The sequence below is a fragment of the Palaemon carinicauda genome, chromosome 17, assembly GCF_036898095.1.
Source record: "Palaemon carinicauda isolate YSFRI2023 chromosome 17, ASM3689809v2, whole genome shotgun sequence".
Lineage (NCBI taxonomy): Eukaryota > Metazoa > Arthropoda > Malacostraca > Decapoda > Palaemonidae > Palaemon > Palaemon carinicauda.
The window spans coordinates 36128753-36155742 of record NC_090741.1 but is presented as its reverse complement, the minus strand read 5'-3'; the positions used below and the strand labels follow the sequence as shown (position 1 = coordinate 36155742).

Below are 26990 nucleotides of genomic sequence, written 5' to 3'. Positions count from 1 at the left end.
CAGTAACCCGCATTTTTCTTGTGCTCTCGATTTTTGGATATTTTCTAGTGAATTATGGCTTCTTCGTCGGTTTCCCAGGAGACACCGTCTAAGTTAAGTACCAAGCTGGGTTTTACTGTGTTTTGAGCAATCTAGATCGTTTAATATTTATATTATAGGAGTTATTCTCTTCGTTCATACCGATCTTGCTTGATTTCACTACAGTTGGTACTCCTGTTTTTGAGAGCTTTTAATTTTCACTTGCGGTGTTACTATGTGTATTATTTTTATTATCAAATATTATTTGTTATTGTGAATATTCATTATTTAGCGTTTAGAATCCTCGTGGTTCAATTTTTGGGCCGATATCATTTACGTATCGCTATGGCTGCCGACCGTGCTAAGGCGGCAATGTTATTTTAGCCATCAGGTGTGTCTTTTGTGATTTAATTATTTATGTTGCATGCCTTGCCCAAAAATTTTCTATGTGTTTATTCATATATTTAACGCTATTATCATTATTATAATGAATATTTGTGCCATTACTCCGTTTGATCTGTCTGTTGGGGATCGTCAGTTGGTAGCCCTGCTGCCTCGTATCACGTGATCCTCCCCCACGCTCCCCCTCTAGCTAGGTGGGAGGCTAGGCTTCTCCCCCCTCCACTAAGGGACCGTTGCCTTCCCTCCTTTTAGAGGGGGTAGTTAAGTGTTTATGGACTTTGTCCTCCGGGTGGCCCGGCGGTTTAGTCTCTGTCTAGTCTGGTTGGCCACCGGTCAACAGAGTTGGATCCCGGTGCACCCTATTTTATATCCACTTTTCATTCTGGCTTATGTTATACGAAACCCTCCGGGTTCGATTGGCAGTTCTTAGTTACAGTTCCGCCCCCCTATTATTTTATAACATTTCCTATGATGATTATATATGACAGATCACTACCCCGGAGTCTCTAAAAAGGAATTGGTATTGAATATACCTTTATTTCCCGGCCCGGGGTCTACCCCACCCCGGGAAATCAGACACTATGTGTCTTAATTCCTTGTTATTGCATCCTTTTTTATGCTCCCGGCTTGACCGGAATGGATGGCTATACTTTAGTTTCAAGTTAGACTTATGTTTAGGCCCGGGACCCCCGGTCCCGCCCCTATGTAAGAATATTACAGTTAAGCTCTAACCTTGCGTTAGACCTATGTTAGGCCCGGGTCCTCCGGACCTGCCCCTAAAAAAAAAAAAAAAAAAAAAAAAAAAAAAAAAAAAAAAAAATTATTTTTCATTTTTTACAGTCTAATCTTGTGTTAGACCTATGTTAGGCCCGGGTCCTCCGGACCCGCCCCTACTTAACAGAATAGTACAGTTAAGCTCTTTTCTTGTGTTAGACCTATGTTAGGCCATTTAAAGAATAGTACAATTAAGCTCTAATCTTGTGTTAGACCTATATTAGGCCCGGGTCCTCCAGACCCGCCCCTAATTAAGAGAATTATGGTCCGCTGCCTCAACAGAGGCGGGTCAAAGTCAGGGCCTCTGAACCATGTTCTAGTAGCCATATTCTCCCTAGCAGCCTCGAACCGTTGGCATCTTTCAGCTGTCCACCTGGCGGGAGTCCGGAATGTAGTGGCAGACGCCCTGTCCCGGACCTCCCCTCTAGAATCGGAATGGTCACTCGATCTAAAGTCATTTCGGTGGATTCTCTCTCAGGTTCCCGGCCTCCAAGTGGACCTCTTCGCCACGGAATCCAACCACAAATTGAGAGTATATGTGGCTCCCAATCTAGACCCTCAGGCTTACGCCACAGACGCCATGTCACAGAATTGGGACAACTGGGAAAAGATTTATCTCTTTCCCCCGGTGAATCTTTTGCTGAAAGTTCTAGACAAACTGAGATCCTTCAAGGGACAAGTAGCCTTGGTCGCACCCAACTGGCCCAAGAGCAACTGGTATCCTCTCCTGCGGGAGTTGAGACTATACCCTCACCCGATACCCAATCCGGTTCTGTCTCAGATAGTACAAACACGCGTTGTGTATGCTTTCTCAAACATTCAGAGCGCCCTAACTTTATGGACTTTATGAAGTTTGCGGCTATGCATGGTGCCAATATTGATCCTCAAAACACCTTGTTCCTAGAATCAGATAAACGGGATTCCACCATCCGTCAGTATGACTCTGCAGTTAAAAAGTTGGCAAAATTTTTAATAGACTCAGACGTGAACTGTATGAACTTGATCCTTACAGTCACTTTCTTTAGATCTTTATTAGAATCAGGTCTGGCAGCCAATACTATCACCACTATTAAATCGGCTCTGAAAAAGATCTTCCTAGTGGGTTTTAACATAGACTTAACCGACTCTTTGTTAGCTTCAATTCCGAAAGCTTGTGCCAGACTGAAACCGGTTACTCGTCCTACCCCGGTGACCTGGTTCCTTAATGACGTACTCAAATTGGCTTCCGATACCATTAACAGTTCTTGTGATTACATGCCCCTTCTCAGGAAAACACTTTTCCTAGTGAGCTTGGCTTCCGGGGCAAGAATTTCTGAATTGGCAGCCTTGTCGAGAGACCCGGGTCATATTGACTTTCTGCCTTCAGGAGAGGTCCTTCTTTCTCCTAACAAATTCTTTTTGGCTAAGAATGAAGACCCTCAAAACAGATGGACCTCCTGGAAAATTGTTCCCCTCACGCAAGATCCGTCGCTGTGCCCTGTCACTACTCTTAGGTCTTATCTATCCCGGACCTCCTCTAACTCCTCGGGGCCTCTATTCGTTAGAGAACAAGGCGGTACCATTACTATTAAAGGGATCAGGCAACAAATTTTGTATTTTATTAAACAAGCTAACCCTGACTCTTTTCCTCTTGCACATGATATCAGGGCGGTTGCCACCTCGGTGAACTTCTTTCACCACATGAATTTTACAGACCTTTCCAGGTATACAGGGTGGAGATCACCGTCAGTGTTCAAGAAACACTACCTTAAACATTTGGAAGCCCTAAAATTTTCTACAGTAGCCGCAGGGAGCGTAGTTACTCCCGAGTAACTCACAGGTTAATGCCTTGACTCTTTATCTCTCCCTCTTACCTGCCTCATTTATACCCTATTGTATTCGTTGGTCTCGCACCTGAATACTGTTATTATATTTGTAAATTTTTATGCTCCTGAGTATCTGTATATATTATCACTCACGGCATTATTATACCTACCTTATTGGATTTATGTTCATATTTAAGATACCCTTATAATTGTTTTTTGGTACTCATCTCTGATTAAAGCATCCTGTATTTCTCTTACGCTTATGTTTTTTCCTTTATTTTGCAAGTTTGGTGACATTTTTCTCTTGTATAGATTCACTGGGCGGCACAGGTTCGAGCCCAGAAAAGGGATTTTGACGTAGGAAAAATCTATTTCTGGGCGAAGGACCTGTGCCGCCCAGTGAACCCTCCCAGCTCCTCTCCCTTGGAGTCCCCAAACTTTGGGTGCTAAGGAGTTGGGTTCTGAGCGGATGCATTGTAGTAGTACCGAGTGAGGTTGAACGGCTCTCCTCTATTGGGGTTCTCTGTCGTGGATTAATCTAAATAGTGCGGGACCTCTGGATTATACGCCCAATTTTATACCGACACCATTAGGTGAGCGAGCTAGTTAACCTAGCACTCCTTTACATTTTTTCTCTGGTATATTTAGCAGTAAATTACCTAAGAATAAGTGCTTAAATGGAGCTTATTCACTGGGCGGCACAGGTCCTTCGCCCAGAAATAGATTTTTCCTACGTCAAAATCCCTTTTTTATGCAAAATGCCTTGACTTTTTTTCTTTTTTGTAACTTTTTTTTATTCATATCTTATTGTTTGATAAGATTTTGTGACAATAGTTTGCAGTTTGGAGTCATTGTATCTTAGAATATAGCTTTCCAATACATTCATATAACTTTATAATAAACTCACATTATAGTTTATTAACATAAATATTGTATTTCATCAACTATGTAACCTCAGTTCTGCAAACTTTTCTTTTCCTTCGTGAGAATGAGAGTCTGGTACTGTAATTCTTGATACACTCAAAACACCTCATAACAGAGCATGCAATTACATCGCTTTGTTTTTCTTGCAGATATTAATGAATGCGAGAGAATCCCAGGTTTGTGCCGTGGAGGACACTGTATCAATACTCCCGGAAGTTTCAGGTGAGACAATTATTGTATAAATTGATCCTTCCATTGAATTATTGGCTCAAGAATGAATCCTTGAGAGGACTCATTACCCATTTGCTGCTCAGCTGAGATACTTATTTTTTGTCACACAGATGCGAGTGTCCACCCGGGCACGAGCTAGCGCCAGACCAGCGGTATTGCAAAGACATAGACGAGTGCTCGAGAACTTCGGGAATATGTTCGAACGGTGTTTGCGAAAATATGATGGGAACTTACCAGTGCATGTGTAATGATGGGTACCAGCAAACTGGCCAGAAATCCCATTGTGAAGGTAAATATAGAAGCTTAAATCTTAGTCAATTTTCAGAATTGTGTTTTGGCATAGTTGGAATTATATGCATGTCCAATAAGATACAGTAAAATAGTGTAGTCCACATCTGTATGAGTAGCATTTGCAAGTACAGAGTAATGGGTGCAAGAAAATTTGGTGATTACAGAAGGTCCTCAACTGACAAACATTCGGAGATACAGACACAAATCCAACTGAAATTATAAATCTGATATTGTATCAAACGTTCATGGAGAAATACAGTAATAAAAGGGATTTTGACGAAGGAAAAATCTATTTCTGGGGAGAGACCTGTGACGCCCGGCGAAAAAGTCCTTCTTTGTACTTTTTCTGATATAAATCTTCCAAATATACCAGAGAAAATTAAAAGCATGGAATGCAGAGGTTACAACCCTCGCGCGAGCACCTTGTTGGTGTCGTATATCTAACAAGGGCGTTTGTATAATTTAATTCAGTAAGTAAGACAACATTTACAATATGAAACAGGAATATACTCATGAAATATTAATTAATGGTATACAATTTTCAAGCAGTAAAATTAAGAGTTATTGGATGTTTTTGTATGTAAATTTCATGAAAAAAACAACTCTCATTTATTATTCTGTGGGAAGGAATTACATATTTTTAAAACCATTTGATTAGTCACTCAAAGACAAAAAAATTTGTTTTTAGGATTCCATTGTAGTTTCTCATTTTAACTACAAGAGTCATGACAATTTTATTGATAACAATTTTCTACTGTACTGATTAATCCCATGATTAGAAAAGTTTATTGGTAAAATGGTTCATAAAAATAGGCAAGACTTTGCATACTATAAAGCAATACAGTATCTTTAAAAACTAAATGTACATTAAAAACTGAATGTACATTAAAAACTAGAACATTATATACTCTTTTGAAAAGCTGTCAGAACTGTGCACATTAACATGCAGTTAATACTACTATATTATAATAATTTTGGTAGCATTTTCATTGATTCGCAGACATAGACGAGTGCGGCTTGAACAATGGCGGCTGCGACGACATTTGCATCAACACTCCGGGGGCCTTCTCCTGTTCGTGCTCAACTGGATACATGCTATTAATGGATGGACGTTCCTGCTCAGATGTTGATGAATGCAAAGGTTGGCCCTCTTCCATGTCATATCATCATCATTGTTGTAAGCTAGTGTTGCTAGATTGACCTGCGCACTCTTCGCCAAATTTAAAGGTTTGCCAATTTCCAGATACATATAAATCATCATTCATATTAGAATTTTAATATCCAAGGTTTATACTTCAACTTGGTATTTTGATAGAATTTACTCTAGTATCTTAAGCATTTCATTTTCCAGGAGATTTAGTGTTGTGTGCATGTTTAATAGCAAACCTTTTTAATATTTCCATAGAGAAGGCAGCAATTTGCTCTGGGGGTGTTTGCAATAATGCACCTGGCACATACATGTGCACCTGTGATGGAGGACTTATCCCAGATACAGAAGGTCCAGGATGTTTGGGTGAGACTTCGTCTTCTTCATGATTCATGTGGGATGTTTTTTTACCATCATAAATTATTCTTTTGAAAATTCATATGTACCTTTTTGATAAGGAAACTACTGTACTGTATTTGATTAGATATGAATAAAGTAGCCAATAAACTGCTTTCTCTCAGTGATGAAAAGTTTATAATTTTAAGATGATTATCCTCACCTGAATTAATGTAATTGTATGGTTGCAGATGTTGATGAGTGTGAAATGAATCCAAATCTCTGTCAGAATGGAAAATGTGACAATGTAGTAGGATCATTTGCCTGTAGATGTGAAGATGGCTACAGTGTGAAATCACAACTTGGTCCCGGCTGCACTGATGACGATGAATGTGCAATGGGCACTTTTCAATGTGATCCCAATGCAGAGTGCCTTAATATTGATGGAACTTATGGTTGCAGTTGCAAGGATGGTTTCACAGGTAAGATTTTTATGTCTGGTCTAATGAATTAATATTTCATAGGTATATATATAGTAGTACAGTAATAAGAATCCAAAGGAATCAAAACTTCATCTACAATGGTTTCATATTATCATTATGATTGTTTCTAAATCAAATCATCTAAATTTGTGTATCCAGTCATTTGTCATATTTTGGAGTTCTCTTCCAAGGTATAGCTTTTGGACTTCATTAGTGTTTGCTGTTCCATTATCTTAGGAAATGGAAAAACATGCCGAGATGTCAATGAATGTCTTACAAATAATGGTGGCTGTGATCGAGATGCACAGTGTATCAACACTGATGGTTCCTTCAAGTGTATGTGTGATTCTGGTTTCCGAGGAGATGGATTTTTCTGTGAAGACATCGATGAGTGTACCCACGACCCAACACATTGTGAAAATGGCCAGTGCCTCAACTACCCTGGGTCATTCCAATGTGATTGTGAAATGGGCTTCATGCATCCTGACCCACACAATGAACAGGCTTGTGTGGATATTGATGAATGCGACATGTTTAGCAATTTGTGCGTTTTTGGACAGTGTGAAAATATCTTTGGAATGTTCCGATGCATCTGCGATGAAGGTTACCATCTAGATGAAACCGGAGGAAACTGTACTGATATTGATGAGTGTGAGAACCCTGATGTGTGTCAGTATGGAACATGCATTAATCAACAAGGAACACACGTGTGTGAATGTCCACCTCATCATGAGCTTATCAGCTCAGGGGATGGCTGTGTAGGTAAGTCAAATATTTGCAATTCTGTTGCACGTATGTAGTCTTAAAAGTGAAATTTTAGATACAACAAAATATTAAATTCAAGTTTACCACAAAATTATCCAAAGGAAGAGTGTAATTTCTTGTCTCTTCCGTCATTGTTCAGATCGCCGAGAAGGGGAATGCTATTTGGATGTCGTTAACGTGAGAGGAGGTCGAGGCCTTTGTCGAGATCCATTAGGAGACCCAGTAACTAGGGCTACATGTTGCTGCTCTGTTGGTAAAGCTTGGGGACCTCTTTGTGAAGTTTGCCCTCGAGAGGATACAGAGGAGTATAAGACACTGTGCCCTAATGGAAAAGGTTTCAGGCCCAATAGCATCACAGTAAGTCTAGTAGATGACATTTACTGTTTGACATAAACCAATACTGTAGATGTTCTGTTATTATTTTTTTTCATTGATTCCCGTCATAATAATATATACTTTTCTATGATGTAAAGTAAGTTGACATGATGCATTTATTAGAGATGTAATTAAGCTTTTATGCATAATTTTTTTATTGAAATGTGACAGTACACATTTGAATGTTTTATATCTAGATATTCCCTAGGTTAAACATGAAAAATTGAGATAAATTAAATCAACAAATTTTCCTTTCCTTAATTTCTTTCTCACAATCTCTTTGTTGTGCCAAGATAGTAAAATATGAATTCCTTTGAGACAGAGTGAGATACTCCTCATGGCTTGCTTATTATTACGAGCTGTGTAACAAGAAAAATATTGTAGCTTTAGATTTGATGCAACTTTTACACAATTAAATATTTTATATATTGCTTTTCATATTTTATTATGGTGAGGATGTGTTATGGAGCATATTCTTGTTGTTCTAATTCCCTAACTGGGTTAAGTTCAAAGTTTTGAGTTGGAGATGATGATTCCAATTCTTCAGATATTTCAAATCCAAATTTTTATCATTATAGATTAACAAATAATATTTCTGTCTCCTTATCATGCATGGAATTCAATTTTTAATTCAAAGGTAATCCTTGAAGACATTGATGAGTGTGCAGAAATGGAGAATTTGTGTGGCAATGGTCGTTGTTCCAATACTTTTGGTTCCTTCATGTGTTCATGCTACAGAGGCTACACACTCAACAGCGAAGGTTCCCTGTGTGTAGGTTAGTTCTTTACCCTTTTAAGCTTTTGAGGGTACCAGTTATGTCCAGTCTCTTCATCACAAATCTAAAGAATAATTGCAAAGAATATTTGTAATTTCAAATTATTTTTGGGAAGTTTTTGTCATATAGAAGTTAGATACATTTTTGATCATCTTCATGATTCATAGAATTGAACAAAATTGCTTTTTATCATTTGATTTGGATTCTTAGAGTATGTTATCTAGCTTATACCTTTTGCTAGTCTTTAGTCGAATAAATAAAGTTATCTATTGAAATAAATTCAAATTGATGGGATTGAACAAAAATGTAAAAATTACCTGTTAGAAATGAAGCTGGTGACTTATAAAACACGTTGTCATTAAGCTTAATGTTTTCTTCTCAGATATTGATGAGTGTGCTGATCAGAGCAAATGTAAAAATGGTAGATGTATCAACACAATTGGAGGATTTGAATGCCAATGCCCCGAAGGGTATATGTTGCTACCGAACCGAGCAGAATGCATTGATATGCGACAGGAAACGTGCTACATGGATTATGACAATGGAAACTGCACATTACCCATGAGGTCAGACATCACGCGAATGAAATGTTGTTGCTCAATGGGTGCAGCTTGGGGTTTCGTTTGTGAACCCTGCCCTGCAAAGGGTTCATGTAAGTAGTTCACAATTGTACTGTGAAAAAAGTTTAAGGCAATGGATTGCATGGGAAAAACAACAATTGTTTTAGAAAACCATATTTTGAATATTGTTGAACTTATTCATTCGTCTTTTGAAATCATCAGACTTTTATTTAATCAAGAAAGACAAGGAAATTTCAATTAGGTTAGGTTAATTTGGTTACATGTCATTACCCTCCAATGAAACAGGTTATCATTACAGTACTGTACATTATTTTACTGTCAAATTATACATATTTGGTTAACTTTTTTGGTAAGATCAAGATAAATGCTCGCGCGAGGGTTGTAACCTCAGCATTCCATGCTTTTATCTTTCTCTGGTATAATTGGAAGGTTTTATCAGAAAAGATATATAAGAAGGACTCTTTTCACTGGCCGCCACAGGTCGACCCAGAAAAGGTTTTTTTATTCTCTTACTTTTACAGTATTCGTTTTCAGTTTCATTTCGGGATGTAAGTTACAGAATATTCTAAGCAATTTATGAGTTTTTGCAGAAGTAAAAGTTTCTTTAGATAACTATATCTGTAACACTTCATGGCCTTTGTAAAGTAGCTTAATTGTTGTTGTAAGAGTACGGTAAATTATTTGAGTATTTTGAGATGATATGCACTACATTTAAACATTCTTTGTAAACTTTGATAATTTAATTGAGAATCACAAATTTAATTGCAGATGAGTATAACTTGTTGTGTTACTCTGGTGGCACCATTCCGCGATTTCCGGCCGGATCTGTGGATGAGGATTTCAGGTATACCCTTGGGCCAGATGGCAGACCTATTGGTTCTGATGGAAGACCTCTTCCAATTGGACCTGACGGGAGACCTATTGCACCTGATGGAAGACCAGTCGGACCTGATGGAAGGCCAATTGGCCAGCCAGATGGACCTGCAGTGACGCCATATCCAATAGGTCCTGATGGAAGGCCTATTGGTCATGATGGTAGACCCTTACCCATTGGACCTGACGGTAGACCAATCGGACATGATGGTAGACCAATTGGACCTGATGGAAGACCAATTGGACCTCCACTTGGACCTGACGGTAGACCTCTCGGGCCTGATACTAGGTATCCCATTGGGGCTGACGGAAGACCACTTGGTCCTGATGGTAGACCCTTACCCATTGGACCAGATGGAAGGCCCATAGCACCTGATGGAAGACCAGTTGGACCTGACGGAAGGCCAATTGGACCTCCCCGTGGACCTGATGGTAGACCTCTTGCTGTTGGACCAGATGGAAGACCAATAGGACCAGATGGAAGACCATTAGGACCTGATGGATTGCCCATAGGTCCAGGACAACCAGTTGATCCTGGTCAAGTGTACAATCCTATTACTGGCCGGCAAGAAGACTTCGATGAATGTGAGCTGATGGGACACATGATGTGTAAAAATGGACGGTGTATCAACACAATGGGCTCTTTTCGGTGCGAGTGTAATTTAGGTTTTCGGTACGACGACCCGAGTCATATGTGTGTAGGTAAGTGATGATAGGGTTAACATTACATTTTCATTTTCAACTCGGAAAATCCAGTGTGAAAATAAGATATTGTATAGAAATATTATTGCCATGCTTCTTTCCCCTTTCTTGTGATAAATATGCCTTCAAACTTGTTTCTCTTTTAACTTTAGTGTATATTTGTGCTATTTAAAGTTTTAAAACTAAAAAATATGTTGTGTAATGTAATTAATTATTTTCACAGATATTGATGAGTGTACTGAACAGGCTCCATGCCATGGACTGGCAAAGTGTGAAAATACTGTTGGAAGTTATCGTTGCTCTTGTCCCACAGGATACAGGATTAACAAGCTTACGAATGATTGTATTGGTATGTGCTATTCTGATATAGAAAATTGTAATTTCCTCCAGTTTCTGTAAAAATTAATTCTGTATACTGATCTGTATGATGTATCTACAGTATAATTCCTAGGGTTCAAAGTATAGAAATTTCATGATCCTGCTACCTTACAGATATCAATGAGTGTGAACAGCAAGGTGTGTGTCAACATGGTGTCTGCAACAATTTCCAAGGAAGTTTTCAATGTATTTGCGACCCTGGCTACGTGCTTACAGCCGACCGTTCATCTTGTATTGACCTTGATGAATGTATCCGTTCTCCAGACATTTGTAATAATGGTACATGTATCAACTCAATGGGTTCCTTCAGGTGCCAGTGTTTCAGAGGTTTCAAAATAGGCCCCAACAGAGATTGCATTGGTAAGAACATGAGGAACGATTGTTGGAGTTTGCTTTAATTATTAAGGCTTGATAAGAAGATAGAGATTTTATTCAGTGTAATAAAATGTCTTTAAGCTCCTCCTACTTTGTGCTTTGCCATATTTTAGATGAAACTTGTTAAAAGAAATTTATTCAAGCCCATTGTGGATAACAAATGCCAAAGTCTTCCCTTGAGTTTGCTAAATGTTTTTTTATTCAATATTTACATTTTTGTCAATTTTTTCCATCTATCCCACATTTTGCTTATTATAGCTCTACTAGAAGCTTTGTTCGTTCCGTGTATATTTTTTAGAAAAGTAACCTCAAGATCAATTTTTTTCATCAGCTTCAATTTTATGGCAGTTTGGCCAAAGTTGCTTGCTTAGATAAGAAGCATTTTACCAACAAATTTTAGAAATTGGATAATAAATATAAATTGGAGCTTAGTTTCGACAGTAAATTATAATCAAATACTATTAAATTAGAGATGTCTTGAAAATTTTAGCTATAGTTGTTACTAAAACATGTAATTCTTTCTTTGAAAATTTTGTGACAGTACTTATCAGAAAGCCTGACTCCTGAAGCTAGGTTTTGGTATTCCATTACATGCCTTATTTACTGATTCATCCATGTTTGTATTAGATTTTTTCCTTAGCTTTCAAGTATTGTGTGATTAATTTTTTTTCCTCCTTTTGAAATTCAATTTTAGCACTGATAACATGATTTTATTTTAAGCATTAAATCTTCCTCCTAAAATCTTTCACAATTTGCAATTTTGTTACAGATATTAATGAATGCCTGATAACAGTTGGACTCTGCCGCAACGGAAGATGCCGGAACACTGAGGGCTCCTTTACCTGCGAGTGTGCGGATGGTTATACTCTCACAGCAGACGGTGAACAGTGTCGAGATATAAACGAATGCTCCGAGGTGCTTTATTTTTTTTGTACCTTCTAGTGGTACTTCTGGATTTCACTTTTTCTTAAAGTACTAATCATTGCTCATAGTTTTGGGGTTATTTAGCTAATCATTAGAATAAATTACACTATTGCAAATTGTGTGATTTTCTCTGTTCCTTGATTCGTGATTTTTCCTTTACAGCGTGAAGATGTCTGCCCTTCACCTGGACGTTGCCAGAATTTGATGGGTTCATTTGTGTGTGACTGCCCTGAAGGTTTCACGCTGTCCCCAGATGGCATGAGCTGTATTGGTATGTTTCAGTTTTTCATTATGACAGGTCTGAAATGTACTTAATACATTTCACCAGCCCTAGAAGCTATTGTTCTCTCAAATTATTATAGAAGTAAAAAATATACTGAGTCAGTAATTAGTTTTACAAATTGAATGTCTGAAACTAATATATATAATACTTTCATTTTATTTTTTTCAAATTATAACAATGAAAAATTATAATTTCTGGGCTCCGACCCATGTCGGCCAGTGAAATGCTCCTTTAGCACCATTTCTAAGGTATATAACTGCTAAAAAAGGTGCTAAAGGAGCATTTCACTGGGCGACACGGGTCTCTTGCCCAGAAATAGATTTTTCCTTCGTCAAAATCCCTTTTTTAAGAAATGTTATTATATGACAAGAGAGTCATGGAAGTTTAGCTTATATGAAAGGAGGGTCATTTAAGTTTCTGGTGTCTTGAGAAGATTATACAGTACAGTATTCGAAAGATTTTTAATATTTTTTCTCACATTTCAGATGTCAATGAATGCTACACCATAGAAGACATATGTGAAAATGGAGAATGTATAAATGGACGAGGAACATTCGAATGTGTTTGCCCCCCAGGTTTTGAAATTAGTCCGGATGGAAAAAAATGTATAGATCAGCGACGTGATGAGTGCTATGAAAAATTCAGACGAGGTAATATATTTTTCTATGTACATAGGGATGATATAGTATGTACATTCAACAGTACTTGTTTACGTGGTTTATTTAATAGAATATTAGTGAGTTATTTTAAAGAATATTAGTGAATTTTTTTATCAAACAAGGTTTTTTATGTTTGCTCAAGGTCACTTACAATTCAGCCATAAATTTCATTTGCATAACATGAAGAATATCTTTCTTATAGAACAATTAATCATAATACTATCCGTTTCCATACAATGTCTCCCCAGTTGCACAAATGTTTCCTTATTACAAAAGAAAACGATCTCGCCCCACTCACAAAGAGATCTTTCTGCTAGTTATTCTTCTCTGCCTCTGATCTCTTCCCTTGTAGCTGTCCAGCTATATCTTTCTCCAGCTTTAATTTAAAACAAATACATTGTCCTTTACCAAATACAAATTAATCAGACCTGCCTTGTTAGACTAAAAGTAACTTGGTTGCCTCATCTCATTTAAGATGGCAGATAACAAATAATTGTTTGTAATTTCAAATGTACAGTACTTCATATTAAAAATCAAACTCATAATTTCTGAAATCCAAAGGATTTTGACCAAAAAAAACACCATAGAATCTGTTTGCATGAGAAAGTAATTTAATCATTCTGGCATCATAGAACCTACAATTGACTGCAATTATACAAATAGTATTATTACAAATTTTACAAATATATATTTAGATTTATATTGTACTGATTATATTGTACTGTAACTACAAGTGTTTTACTTTGTTACAACTAAACTATAGTGTCCTTACTATAGATTTTCATAAATCTATACATTAGCATAATAGAATTTAAAAAATGCCCCACAAAATAAATCAAGATATTTTGTCATTTCGATGAAAGTATCAACAACTTTGAAACAAATGCCCTGCAGGTTTTCACAGATGAAGATTATTATAGTACTACTGGTTGGATGTTTCCAGACCTGTCTTGCTATGTGTGAGATACTTCTACTGCTAATACTACTATTAATACTAATATTAATGATAAAAGAATAAGAATGATGTGTAGCTCTTTAATTTGAAAAAAAATGCTTATGGAATCCATCAGGCAATGTGATGGGCACAAAGTAAGTTACTTCATATTTATACTTTCTAAATGTTTTCAGTTTGATCAAATCATCATCATCTCCTCCTACGCCTATTGACACAAAGGGCCTTGGTTAGACTTTGCCAGTCATATCTATCTTGAGCTTTTAAATCAGTGCTTCAACATTTATCATCTCCTACTACAAATACTAATGTAGAATATTCTTTATTTTAAGGTATTTGCTCTGACCCACGGCCAGTAAGAATACTGAAGAAAGAATGCTGTTGCTCTTCTGGAGCAGCCTGGGGAATATCGTGTGAGCGCTGCCCTCCCAGAAGCTCACGTAAGTTGAAGACCATTAAAAATTTCAGCTCTGTTTATGTTATATCAGAGGTTTAATAAAATACATAAGGTCCTTGACTTACAAACATTCGAAGATACAAATACAAATCCAACTGAAATCATAAATCTAAGATATTGTATCAAAAGATTGTATACTGTAATAAGATAAAGAAATACTGTAATAAAATTATATTATATCATTTGATACAGTAAGCAAAAGGACATTTGCAATATCCTGATATTTATTTCAGATGAAACAGGTCTTTTTGCCAACTTTTATAGCTAGAAATTGTAGTTATGTTTCAGGATAGGCCAAAAGTTAACAAAATTCAACTTACAAACAGCTTCTTGGAACCTATCAAGTTTGTAAGATAATTAAAGAAAAGAATTGTGTGTTGGTGAACAGAGGTGGAGGAGGTGCGAGTAAGTGAGGCACTAAAGGACTTGACTATATCATTTTTAAAATTTTTCAGTGATTGGTGGCATCTTTAAAGTAAATTATATTTAATGGTTTTACGTTTTTTTACTGGTTTCACTTTTTTAAATTTTAGTTTTATTTTCAGCTGAGTTTGAGAAACTATGCCCCTCTGGGCCAGGCCGTTCGGAGTCTGGTGCAGATCTTAACGAGTGTGAAATCATGCCCGGATCATGTGAAGGCGGCGACTGCGTCAATACGGATGGCTCTTTCCGTTGTGAATGTCCCATGGGGTACGTTTTGGATAGCACTGGTCGCCGCTGTATTGGTAAGTAAACTGCACCATTACCTCAATGATATTTTTTAATGAGAATTCTTCTTTGTTATAGTGTATATTTTTTACCAATGTTTGAAAAGTTATCATTTGTTTGATTGGGCAAAAGTATTTATTTTGTTTGAATAGATTGATGTTTAATTAGTAGAGTAATCGAAAAAGAAAATAGAAATAAAGTGTTGATAATTTCATATTCTGTTTTGGAAATAATGATTAGATGAGTATACTGTTTTCAGATGATAATGAATGTGCTGTTACTAATATATGTGGAAATGGCACATGCAGTAATGTGGAAGGAGGATTTGAGTGTTCCTGTCAAAATGGATTTGCTCCTGGCCCAATGCAGGTACTGTGCCTATACTTTCATGGGCACATGTTTGCCAGTATTTTCACTTTTGTTGTCTCATTTTTTGATGGACTAAACTTTCTTTTATCAGTGATTGGAATTGTTTTGAATTTTACTTTGTTCCAGTTCTAAGTTGAAGTTATTTCTAGTAAAAATTATATTCAGTTTATTGACAGCTGGCCATTTAATCAATTATAACAGATGAAAATGTTCAGTACTGTACTTATCATTTTCATTTACTCTTTAAAAGAACCGCTATTTTAATTCAGTCTACTTGCAGACATGTGAAGACGTCGATGAATGTGAAGAACTTGGTCATCAGTGTGCATTCCGATGTCATAACATGGCCGGAGCATTTAGATGCATTTGCCCGTACGGCTATACATTAGCAACAGATGGCCGTCACTGTCAAGATGTTGATGAATGTTCTACTCCAGCTAATAACTGTAGATTTTTATGCAAAAATCTCATTGGAACTTTCATGTGCATTTGCCCTGAAGGATATCAACAGGTATGGCAGCAGGATTTATTATCACTGGATAGGCTTAGAAAATTCAGTAGGATGCGCTGGATGTTTTGACTTCACTATGTAATGATAATGCTAATTGATTTTACCTCTGTCCTTTGATTATTTTTTTAAAATATTAGTTTCATTCATTAGTTATGAAAATTTATATAGTAATTTCTAAAAGAAAATTTATGCCTATAAAAATGAAGTTTTAATAGATAAACCAGTTAATTTGTTATATAAAAAGACAACATTGTTCCATCATAAATTTAAAAATGATTGGGAATATGTATTTCACATGAACTCATAAACACCAACAATATTTCTAGTACATTCTTGCATGACAAGAATCATGCTTTGCTTTTCTTTTCATTCTTTCTTTTTGAGTGCAATATTTGAGCACCTATAGATTACTGTACTTAGGACATGCATTATCAGGTTAGGTAGAAAATGTTCCTCGCCCATTTTACTAAGAAATTATTAAAAAAAAAACTTACGAAGCAGTTCACAGCTTAGTTGCTGCGAGTACTGAGATTACAAGTAAAAATAATTTTTTGTTATAGAATTTTTGAAATTCAGATGTAACTCAAATGCTTGTAACTCAAGCAATAAGTTTGGCATATGAAATAGTGCTTCATCTCATTTAAGAGGGAAGATAACAAATAATTTATTTTATTTTCAAATGTAGTTCATATCAAACTCATAAATTTAGAAATCCAAAGGAAGTGGGAAAAGTATTCTCTGGCAAAGCATTTTAACCGGAACACCACTAAATCTGTTTGCATGAGAAAGTCATTCAAACTTTTTCTGGTATGGTAGAACCTGCAATTGACTGTAATTATACTAATAGTATTATCACAAAAATATATTTAGATTTATTGAGGAGGATCCAGAATTTACAGTAAGATACATCACATAAACAGGTTGGCATGACAGATGACTGCAAAGATGTCAATGAATGCGCCCTTAACCCCAACATCTGTGAAAGTGGACGTTGTATCAATACCAAGGGCTCTTATAGATGTGAATGTTATGAAGGATTTGAACCAAGCAGGGATGGCAAGGAGTGCATAGATCGACGAGAGGGTTACTGTTTCAGACAACTTGTTGGTGGAATGTGCTCAACTACAAGCAATGACTTAGCAGAGGTAAGGATCTTTCTATCTGGTGGTGTTTAGTGAGTAATTATTCTTTTGAAATTTTGTTTCATTATTTTCCTAATTTAGTAGTGGGCTAAAGGAAAGTACAGTATTGTAATATATTTGATGTTATTAATAACAGTTGCTGATTTTTTTTCTTCAGGTTACAAAAGCAGACTGTTGTTGCACTATGGGTCTCGCTTGGGGCCCAATGTGTGAACACTGTCCACGTAGAGGATCTCCAGAGTATAGTGCGATATGCATGGAAGCTGGGTTCTCCATAGATGGTCTTGACATTGATGAATGTCAAACAATACCTAATTTATGCAGAAATGGAAAATGCATCAACACTATGGGATCTTATCGTTGCATCTGTGATAAAGGCTATAAACCTGACCACTCAGGAACACGTTGCATAGATATGAATGAATGTGAGCGTACACCACCTCCATGCAAATTTACTTGCCAGAACACAGAGGGGTCATACCGATGCTCATGTCCTCTTGGGTACACACTTAATCCAGATGGAGTCACTTGTCGAGACTTGGATGAATGTGCCACTGGCCAACATACTTGTCAGCATGAGTGCGTCAATACACAAGGCTCTTACAAGTGCACATGCGCTCAAGGTTACAATGAAGTTGGAGAACAGTGCTTAGGTATGGTCTTTGTACTGCATCATATTTTCTTATTTCTTTGCAAAACAATTTTAGTACTGAATTTGAGTTCTGAAATGCACTTTGTGTTAATGATCTGTCAATAACTTGAGTTTCTATTGGTTTTAACATTGAAATACTGTTAATTTTTTTTCTATTTTTTCAGATATTAATGAATGTCTGGAACAGACAGGTCTCTGCGGTCCTCTTGGTACTTGCATTAATACAATGGGAAGCTATAAATGTATGTGTCCAAGAGGATATAAAGTAGATCCATCAGGAACAATGTGTATCGACTCAGATGAGTGTAGTGTTGATGGTTCCTGTGAAACTGGCTGTGAGGTAGAGTCAATAGAAATAACCTTTTGCTTAACATGCAATTCAGCAACATATTTTGTAAAATCAAAAACAGATGTAAGATATTTTGCTTGCATTTCTATTAGAAGAATGTTCTAGTCATCACTGTTATTGGCCATTACAGAATGTACAAGGAGGATTTTTATGTGGCTGCCCAGACGGATATCGTCAACACTTCTATTACAACCAGTGTGTGGATGATGATGAGTGTTCGCAGGGGACTATTTGCGGGACAGCTGATTGTCAAAATACACTTGGGTCATATAAGTGCCTGTGCCCGGGTGGATATTCATTCAATTTTGCTCTTTTCCTCTGCATACAGGTAAATTTGTTAATCAAATACTAAAGTAGAGTAGAGGTACTGTATATAACAATATATGCTGCTGTACTAAAAGGCAAATTGTATAGCTTCTATATTTTCAGCATTAATTTAACTTTTGTGTAGGTGAGCTAGAGAAGTAAACACAAATATATCCTATTTCACAAACTTATTTTTTCCTTCACATTTTATTCATTTGTTTGTAAATTTCAGTATTTTTCCAGTTCTGTATAAAGATAACTTATATTATGTTGCCACAGACAGCTGATAATTATTATTATAAGGAATTATTTTCAAACCAATGAAACAATGTTACTCAATACTACTGTCTACGATATAAAGATATACCTATTTGAGCAGAAAAGACTGCATAATTACTTTAATGATAGCCAAGAAAGAAAAGAAATTACATGGTTCTACAGTTGAAACTATAATCTCCTGAGGAGGAAATGGTTACTAAACAATCCATAATAATTAGATTATAAAGAGACTCATGTTTTATCTAAAACCTTGGTAGCCAGATTGTTTGTTTCTTTAATAATCTGAATTATGTCCACAGCAAGGTTGCCGATGAATCATAGCATGATGGTTTTAAAGTATTGTGTGGTTTATACAACAGAACTCTAATGATTTATTATTGTTTTACAGGTGGATGATAGCTGTATAGACAGCCCATGTGCTTATGGTTGTAATGCCCTTGGGGATGATGCTGTTGCCTGTGGTTGTCCTTCAGGGTTTTCAAGGATAGGATCAGTAAGTTTTAAAAGTGATTGTAGATTTTGTGCCATCATTGCACCTCAAGTGGGGCACTGTAGGCATCAATATAGGGTCTTTGTAGGATTCTTTTAACCCATAGCTGCATGTCCGTTGCTGCTTCCTTCCGTCATGTTGTCCTACCTCTAAATTTTTGTTGCAAAGTGCAGCTGCAGGCTTTTCCCTGTTTCACCTTGTTTCTGAACATCTTCCCAAACCAAGGGTTGGACCATATGGCTCAAATTCCATGAAACTATCCAAAATATCATCCCAATTTCTCATGAAGTATTTGATATTGATTTGATCACAATTAAATTGCCCTCTACAAGGGTGTAAAAAAGCTTAATTTGGCCCATGACCAGACAAAATAGTAGCTTATTTTCAGGCAAGGCATGGTGAAAAATTGTTATCCTTTTCACTTTACCTATAATGTAAGTTATGCTCATGAAAATATACATGCTTTGATATATAAATGAGGCTATTATCTTAGAGAGTCAATTATGCATTAGGAGTTTTAACGGATAAAGCTAGTGAACTTTCAAAAAAAGGTTTTAATGAACCACAATTCTTCGGCGTACTGTTTTCTTTTGTTCATGTACATAGCCCTATTATGCAATTTATTTCCTTATTTCTAATTCTAATTGCAGGGCCACTGTATGTCAACTCTGAATCCCCCTGTTGGAAGTGGTGGGTTTGGCAGCGGAGGGGCATTCGCTGGTAGTGGCGGTGGATATGGTCCAGGAGGTGGTGGTGGTGGTCCCGGGTTTGGTAGAGCTGGTACTGGCTATGGTGATAGTGGAGGATTTGGGGGCCCAGGTGGTGGATTTGGTCCTGGAGGAAGTGCAGGCGGAGGAGGATTTGGTCCAGGAGGAGGTCCTGGTGGAGCTGGATATGGGCCAGGTGGAGGTCGTGGTGGTGCTGGATATGGGCCAGGTGGAGGTCCTGGTGGAGCTGGATATGGTCCAGGTGGAGGTCCTGGTGGAGCTGGATATGGGCCAGGTGGAGGTCCTGGTGGAGCTGGATATGGGCCAGGTGGAGGAGGTGCTGGATTTGGCCCTGGTGGGGGAGCTGGATTTGGACCAGGAGGTGGATTTGGTCCTGGTGGAGGTGGAGCAGATGGATTTGGTCCTGGTGGTGGTCAAGGAACTGGTTATGCTGCAGGGGGTGCCGGTGGGCGCGGTGTCACTGGTGGAAGAGGAGGAGGAGCAGGAGGAGGGAGTGGGAGTTTCACCGATTCCTATGGTAGTAGTTATGGTTCATATGGCTCTGGCCAATATGATTTGGGTGGTGTACCAACCTTCCCAATTGGCCAACAAGATCCTTACTCAAATAATGAAAACATCATCTCTACGGAAGGCTGCTTCTCTTGCAAGGTAAAATTAAAGACGTTTTAAACCAGAGTATATCTTTTTAATGTGCAAAAGTAATTCATGCTGTTTAGAAATACTTATCCTCAAGAACAATTATGTTCTTAGCAAACTTCAAAGTGTCATTTTGAATTTTTATCTTTTATTATATTCATCAACACATTACAAAATTGTCCAATTACATTGCTTCAAAATGAGACTGGGGTAGTGTTGTTATACAGTGAAATATAAGTTTACAGTGAATGATATAATAGAAGTTGTACTAGAGTCTATGTTTAGACCCCAACAGGAAGATTACAGATTTAACTGACAGGATGATAGATAAAACTGACCAATGAAATACTGTATACCATTTTATAGCTTTTCAAAATCTGGCATCCGACACAATCAGAATTTTAAATGGTTAGAATAATTGAATTATTATAGTTTGTCCATTGATGCAGCCTATATACCTGAATATTCGAGTTTTAAAACCCGTAATTGATTGGTTATGAAATATTAAAGTTAGATGGCTCTAGCTTTTGTAGACATACTTATCATTTAGCAGTACACAGGACAGTATATGATTTAGTATTTAGTATCTACAGTACATTAATCTACTACAGTGTATAATAATTTCCATTATCATATGTTGTTTCATAATACAGGATATTTGCCATTGACTGTAAATTTCCGATTTTCAGAAGGACTTAAATTCTCTTAAATCCATAATCTCTTGCCAAGCTTTAAACATGAAATGTATATTTCCTTATCCCTGTATCCAGTTCAATGGCCAAAGCGGATCTGGCAGACGCCGTCGTTCTGTCTCATCACAGCCAGTAGCATTAGTTCCTGCCCCTGTCAATTCTACTGATAAGGAGGTGGTCTTAATTCATGCTTTTAACAATACTCACAGAGTAAGTATGTTATTTTTATGGCATTTATGATTAGTATTTTATAGCAAATATCTACCTCCAGTATTTTAAACAATTGAAAAATGTATAAATGTCATATAGAAATCAAAATTTTTGGATCATTAGTGTTGTTCTTGTATCCAAAATGCCATATTTTGTATTGTAAGTAAAGTAGTCGTCTCAAAAAAAAAAAATTCAAATCTATATTATACAGTCTAGATTTTTCTTGTAATATATGCTGTGGTTTGCAGTACTTATGAGAAAAGGCTAACCTTTCATAAGATATGTAGAGATGTAGATGTCATGTAAATATTGATAGATTGCTGAGAGACAGCTGCTTTCTTAGGTTTTACATAATGTATTAATGTGTTTAGGTAGCTGTATATCTATAGTAACTTTGATATCATTCATAGATCCTAAGCTTTAAAAAGTATGGTAATATTACTGTCCCCTGAAGGTGATTGATGGAAAAACACTTGAAAATATTGCTGATTTACAGCTGAAGCAGGAGTCTTCTAGCAGACTTGTAATGTGTATTCTCTTCTGCTTTTTATTTATATTCTCATCTGATCTTAATAGAAATTATTTTATAGTTTAAATAATAAAGAATTGTTGGAAGCATTGTTGAGAATGAAATGTCTTTCTTAAAGCTAATTCCAAATTGGGAAAAGTTGAAGGAATATTAACTGGCCATTCAGGACTCTTTTGGCTTTTGCAGCCTTTTTGGAGATCCTGCTAACTTTGTTTATCATGGTGTAAGTACTATACAGTACTGTACATTCATTATAATTCTTCCTTATGTTTAATGATGAAAATACCCAAACTAAAAGCAGTGACATGCTTAGGTAAAAGGTCTCCAAATCTCATAATGAAGAAAAGTATGTTGTGAGCCTTCCCTGGTGCACAGATCATTCCCCCCATATTAGGACTGATAAATCCCTATATTAGTTTTTGAAAAGTATATGTTAGAGAATGAACATGTATGAGATAGAATATTACCAGTGTATTTTTCTTTTACTAAATATATAATAGCTATCATCATCTCCTCCTATGCCTATTGATTACAAACTTTTTTTTTCATAAATCTATTCCTGTCCTTATCAGGGCAGAAAATTTTATCCCATTGCCGTAATCTCGCTAGACTAGATTATATGATTAGTGTAGGACTGTTTGTGGGCTGTTGTATCCAAAATTTAGGAATTTTATTTTGTTGGTAAAAATTTCTGTTAAGGATAATGGAACCCAATACTGAACTTTATGACAGATTGTGCGACGAAGTTTGGAAATGGAATTCAGAAGAGAAGACAGCATTTCTAAAAAGGTAGCAAAGAATCCAATCATCCTAAGAGTTACGTTAGAGCAGACAAAACACAGAATAAGGATTTTGAAACTAAAACCAGCAATAACGTACCTACAGGTGAGCTATAATATGTGTTGTGTTGTGTATAGCACTATATGGTTTATATTCTGACATACTTTTAAGATTTGTCGGAGAAACATGTGGGAGTTTTTTCCATTTGAATAATGTAAGATATTTATTTCCTTAACCATGTTATACAGGGTTTGAAAAAGTAAAACCATTGTGTTAAGTTTCTGTTAATTTTTCAAAATAAGATTAAAATTCAAGAATACATATACAGTACATGTATTACATTTTTCTAACTTATTTTTTTTCATAATTTCAGGACAATGTCGAATACAAAATCCTAACAGGTAATGATAACAATGTCTTTGAGATGCGTACGCATCGAGGTACGACCACTCTTCATTTCCGGAAACGTTTACACAAGCCAGAGACATTTGATCTGGAAATTACAGGAAGACCCCTGGATTACTCACATTTCAACGATCAAGCACAGAGCGATCTCGATGTTAACCTAAGAATCATTGTTACACACTAAGAGTATTGATCATAGAGACAATATATTTATAATTATTTTTCATGAAATTTATTTTGGAAATTGCATTTCTTTAAGATGTACTTATAAAAGTTTCTAGAAATATCTCTGCAATATCATCATCTACAATCCAACCTTTTTGGAATTTATCACACCTTGAATTTAAAGCATACATTATTTACTCACTGAGATACAGTTATTACGATTACTTCTGTCTCTGTTACAGTAAAAATTTTGCCTCCAGAACTTCCAAGTGGTAAGAGCACATTTCTTTCTCTACCATTTTTAAGACTACAAGTGAATCAGTTTTAACCGTACTTAGTAGATGTTAGTGCTTCAGGTCTTCTCATATTAATTTGTTGGTTTTTTGTAGACGACCTTCAATAAAGAAATTGTTAACTTTTTCGTTTTGAAAGGGATTCATTTCAGATTCAGCAGTGGTCCTTTACAGATCAAAAAAAAAAAAAAAGGATTAACTTATATGCTTTACTAAAATTGTAGAATCTGTGTTAGTGTGGTGTCTGTTAATTTCTTTTACAAAACGGGAGTCGTGCATTTTGTAACAATCTACAAGCATGAAAGAAGATACCAAGCAATGGTCTTATTATTTTCAATTTCTTTTCTCCTTCTCGTAAGCAACCTATTGTTTATTTGGTATGGTGATTGTCAATTATATTTACTGAACTTTTTGATAGGCTCTAGTTTACTTCCCTTAGTATGTATGTGGTGTCCAGTAACATAGTAGAATAATTGTATAATTGTTTATTTATAGTTAACTCCTTTATTCAGTTGAAGATCAGTCCTTATCTTTTTTCCGAAGGTGATGTAGTTGTGTAGTGACAAAGTAGGTTTTCCTTATCATTTAGTATCTCCTAAACTCAAAATCTGATTTTTTTTTGTGTAATTAAAACCATATTTCTAAAACATTGACATTCTTTAAACTGTTTCGGACAACATTGTGAAGGAAATAGAAAAAATAAGTTTACAAGAATAGTGCAAAATGAATATGATTGCCTCTCACGAAGGAAATAATTATTTATTAGTTTATCCCATAACAATTGTGTAACACGAGAACTGCTTATACTGAATGCTCCATCCACAGCCACTGTATATTTCATTTTTCAGTGGACACATGATAAGAAATACTCAAGTACGACCTGGTATGTATGTGATCTTCATCTGTGTAAAAAATTATGATTTATTTCTAGTCCTGGGACATGGTATCTCCTGCTTAGCAAAAGGATAAACTAGTGATATTTATTGTAATTTAAGTTTTGTTTAATATATTACAATGTTTTAGTTTGTACACCACTTACCAGTTAATGCATAGTCATGGCATTCACGAATCAAGGTTGAGAATGCTACGTTGAAGGTATGTTAATCAGTTATTGTTGTATTTACACATTTTGAAATTATTTGGGTAATAGTGGGAACTTTACTATTCGATATATTTTATAATCCTTGAACAAAATTTGTTGTCAGACCACAGTTCCTGATTACTGTACGTAATATTCATATTTGCATTCCCTTTGTCGTTTTATTATTGCTGAAAATCATTATGTGCAGTACTTACTCAGTTCTAAAGAGTGAGAGTAAGGATTAAGTGATGGTACAATTATTTTTGCATGTTGAATCCATATAATTTTTACAGAGTCCTTTACTTGTGACTTTATAACTTACCAAGAAAAACTGCATTTTCACTGACCGGTGACCAAACGGGACTTTCGTCGTGGCAGTTCATTGTTTTCCCTGATCAGTGAGGCACCTGATAAGTACAGTGTAAAGGAAAGAAAACATTTAGCATTTAAATAGACAATAATGTGAATTGATTATTTGTATTAATTTTCTTTTTATGTCATTTTGACAAGTTGTATACTTTCTAAGGTGACCTAAACAGTGCATAGGAAAGAGTATAAAGGAAAAGAAAGTCCATCAGTGTCTGCTTGAACCTCTTGGCCTATTATGTATTACTGAAAAGAGAACTGTCAATAATCTGCTTCCATGATACAGATAAGCTGGAAAGGCATTGCGACAGATCCTGTCGATCAATTCTAGGCAAATGGAGATGCTATGTCCGATTTGGTCATAGTTTTTTTATGTTTATTATCACTGCCATAGGATATCTATACTGTAATGTCATGTTAAAAACTTTTTCACTAAATCTTTCTCTATGAGACAGCAGTGCTGCATAGTTATGGAGTTTTGTGTTAGAATGATACTGTCTTTAGAAGTCCATTTATGCAAACATTCTTGCGACAATGGTTTACTCATTCTTTACAGAAGACACAATGCACTGGATGCATTTCCATTTTCTCACATTAGAATAGAATGGTAGAAGGGTTTTTTGTGGTGACAGTAGCACTAATTTCTAATAACAATAGTCTGTAAAGATGCATTGGCTTTAGAATTATATATTATAATCAGTCACAGTAACTACTGCTTCTATAAGGACAGAGATTTGTGTTCTTTGCTTTCAGTTTTTCCATTTCACTGTGATCCTGAAGAAACGTTATTGTAGTTGAATAATTGATTGCAATAAGTGGAGCTCTCAATTTATAAACCTAGATTCAAATCTACGAAATATGTGTCATTTCTTTTTGTGAGATGTTAGCACTTCTTCAGAAACCCGTCTTGCTTTCTTCATTCTGTTGTAACTTTTTTTTTATCTGAATGTATCGTTGCCGATCTCGTAATGTTTGTTTATATAGCTTGTATAAACGTTTTCATAATAAATATCATCAAAACCTTTCTTGCTTGCTTTTATTTCAGTCCTCATTATGTTTAATTTGGGAAAGTATGTAGTGAACTCTTTCAGCACTTCAATAGTACCTTGGTTTACGAGTAATTTTGAATGTGAGTAATCAGTACAAGCATACAAATTCAAATCGGTGTACGGGCATTGTATTGGTCTGCAAGCAAATATTTCCTTCCATACGTGCATTTTTTGTGAAGTACTAACGAGACTTAACACGTGTACCCACGCTGTGTTCACAAGCTTTTTACACCATTTTGTCTCGTATTAGCTTACCTCCCTTTTCTTAAAACCTGACTTTCATTCTCTGAGCAGGACTAGTAGAAGAATCATCTCTCGATCACATCTTTGGAATTGTTTTTTGTAGAGTTGTAATCAAGTGTTCCTTATGGAGTCGTGATCACTATTGTGCATCATAAAGGGATTTTGACGAAGGAAAAATCTATTTCTGGGGAGAGATATGTGGCGCCCGGTGAAAAGAGTCCTTCTTATATATCTGTGTTGGACTTGCCAGCAAAGTTTATAAGTGTTTTGCCCAGTGTTTTTCGAAGTGATTGTCGTTTATTCAACATGACTGACGTTGATACTTCACCCTTACCAATGTTAAGTACCATAGTTTGTTTTGGCAGCTTTTGACAGTACCGGGCATTTGTTCTGTTTCCAATATGGTGGTTTTTAGTTTTGGAAGCGATTGTCTTGCCGAGGTATCGGCAGCCATTTTGGGTTATGTTCGCTTCGGTAAATATTCTAGTTAATTTTGC

At 36.2% G+C, this 26990-nt stretch overlaps 1 protein-coding gene across 1 annotated transcript in view; it reads left to right on the top strand.

Annotated features, from left to right (window-relative positions):
* Positions 1-26226, top strand: part of LOC137656671 (fibrillin-2-like) — a 92469-nt gene extending 66243 nt beyond the window's left edge. Inside the window, 28 exon segments of the mRNA XM_068390848.1 lie at positions 4073-4145; positions 4265-4443; positions 5446-5586; positions 5851-5958; positions 6180-6410; positions 6648-7172; positions 7315-7532; positions 8188-8326; positions 8709-8978; positions 9676-10482; positions 10706-10831; positions 10975-11220; positions 12005-12150; positions 12322-12430; positions 12928-13092; positions 14386-14493; positions 15056-15235; positions 15478-15587; positions 15868-16098; positions 17019-17243; positions 17398-17893; positions 18057-18232; positions 18372-18569; positions 19215-19319; positions 19967-20692; positions 21451-21582; positions 22844-22996; positions 23265-26226. Of these exon segments, the coding sequence (XP_068246949.1) occupies positions 4073-4145; positions 4265-4443; positions 5446-5586; positions 5851-5958; positions 6180-6410; positions 6648-7172; positions 7315-7532; positions 8188-8326; positions 8709-8978; positions 9676-10482; positions 10706-10831; positions 10975-11220; positions 12005-12150; positions 12322-12430; positions 12928-13092; positions 14386-14493; positions 15056-15235; positions 15478-15587; positions 15868-16098; positions 17019-17243; positions 17398-17893; positions 18057-18232; positions 18372-18569; positions 19215-19319; positions 19967-20692; positions 21451-21582; positions 22844-22996; positions 23265-23480 (6539 nt within the window). The 3' untranslated portion in view covers positions 23481-26226.
* The last annotated feature ends 764 nt before the right edge of the window (positions 26227-26990 follow it).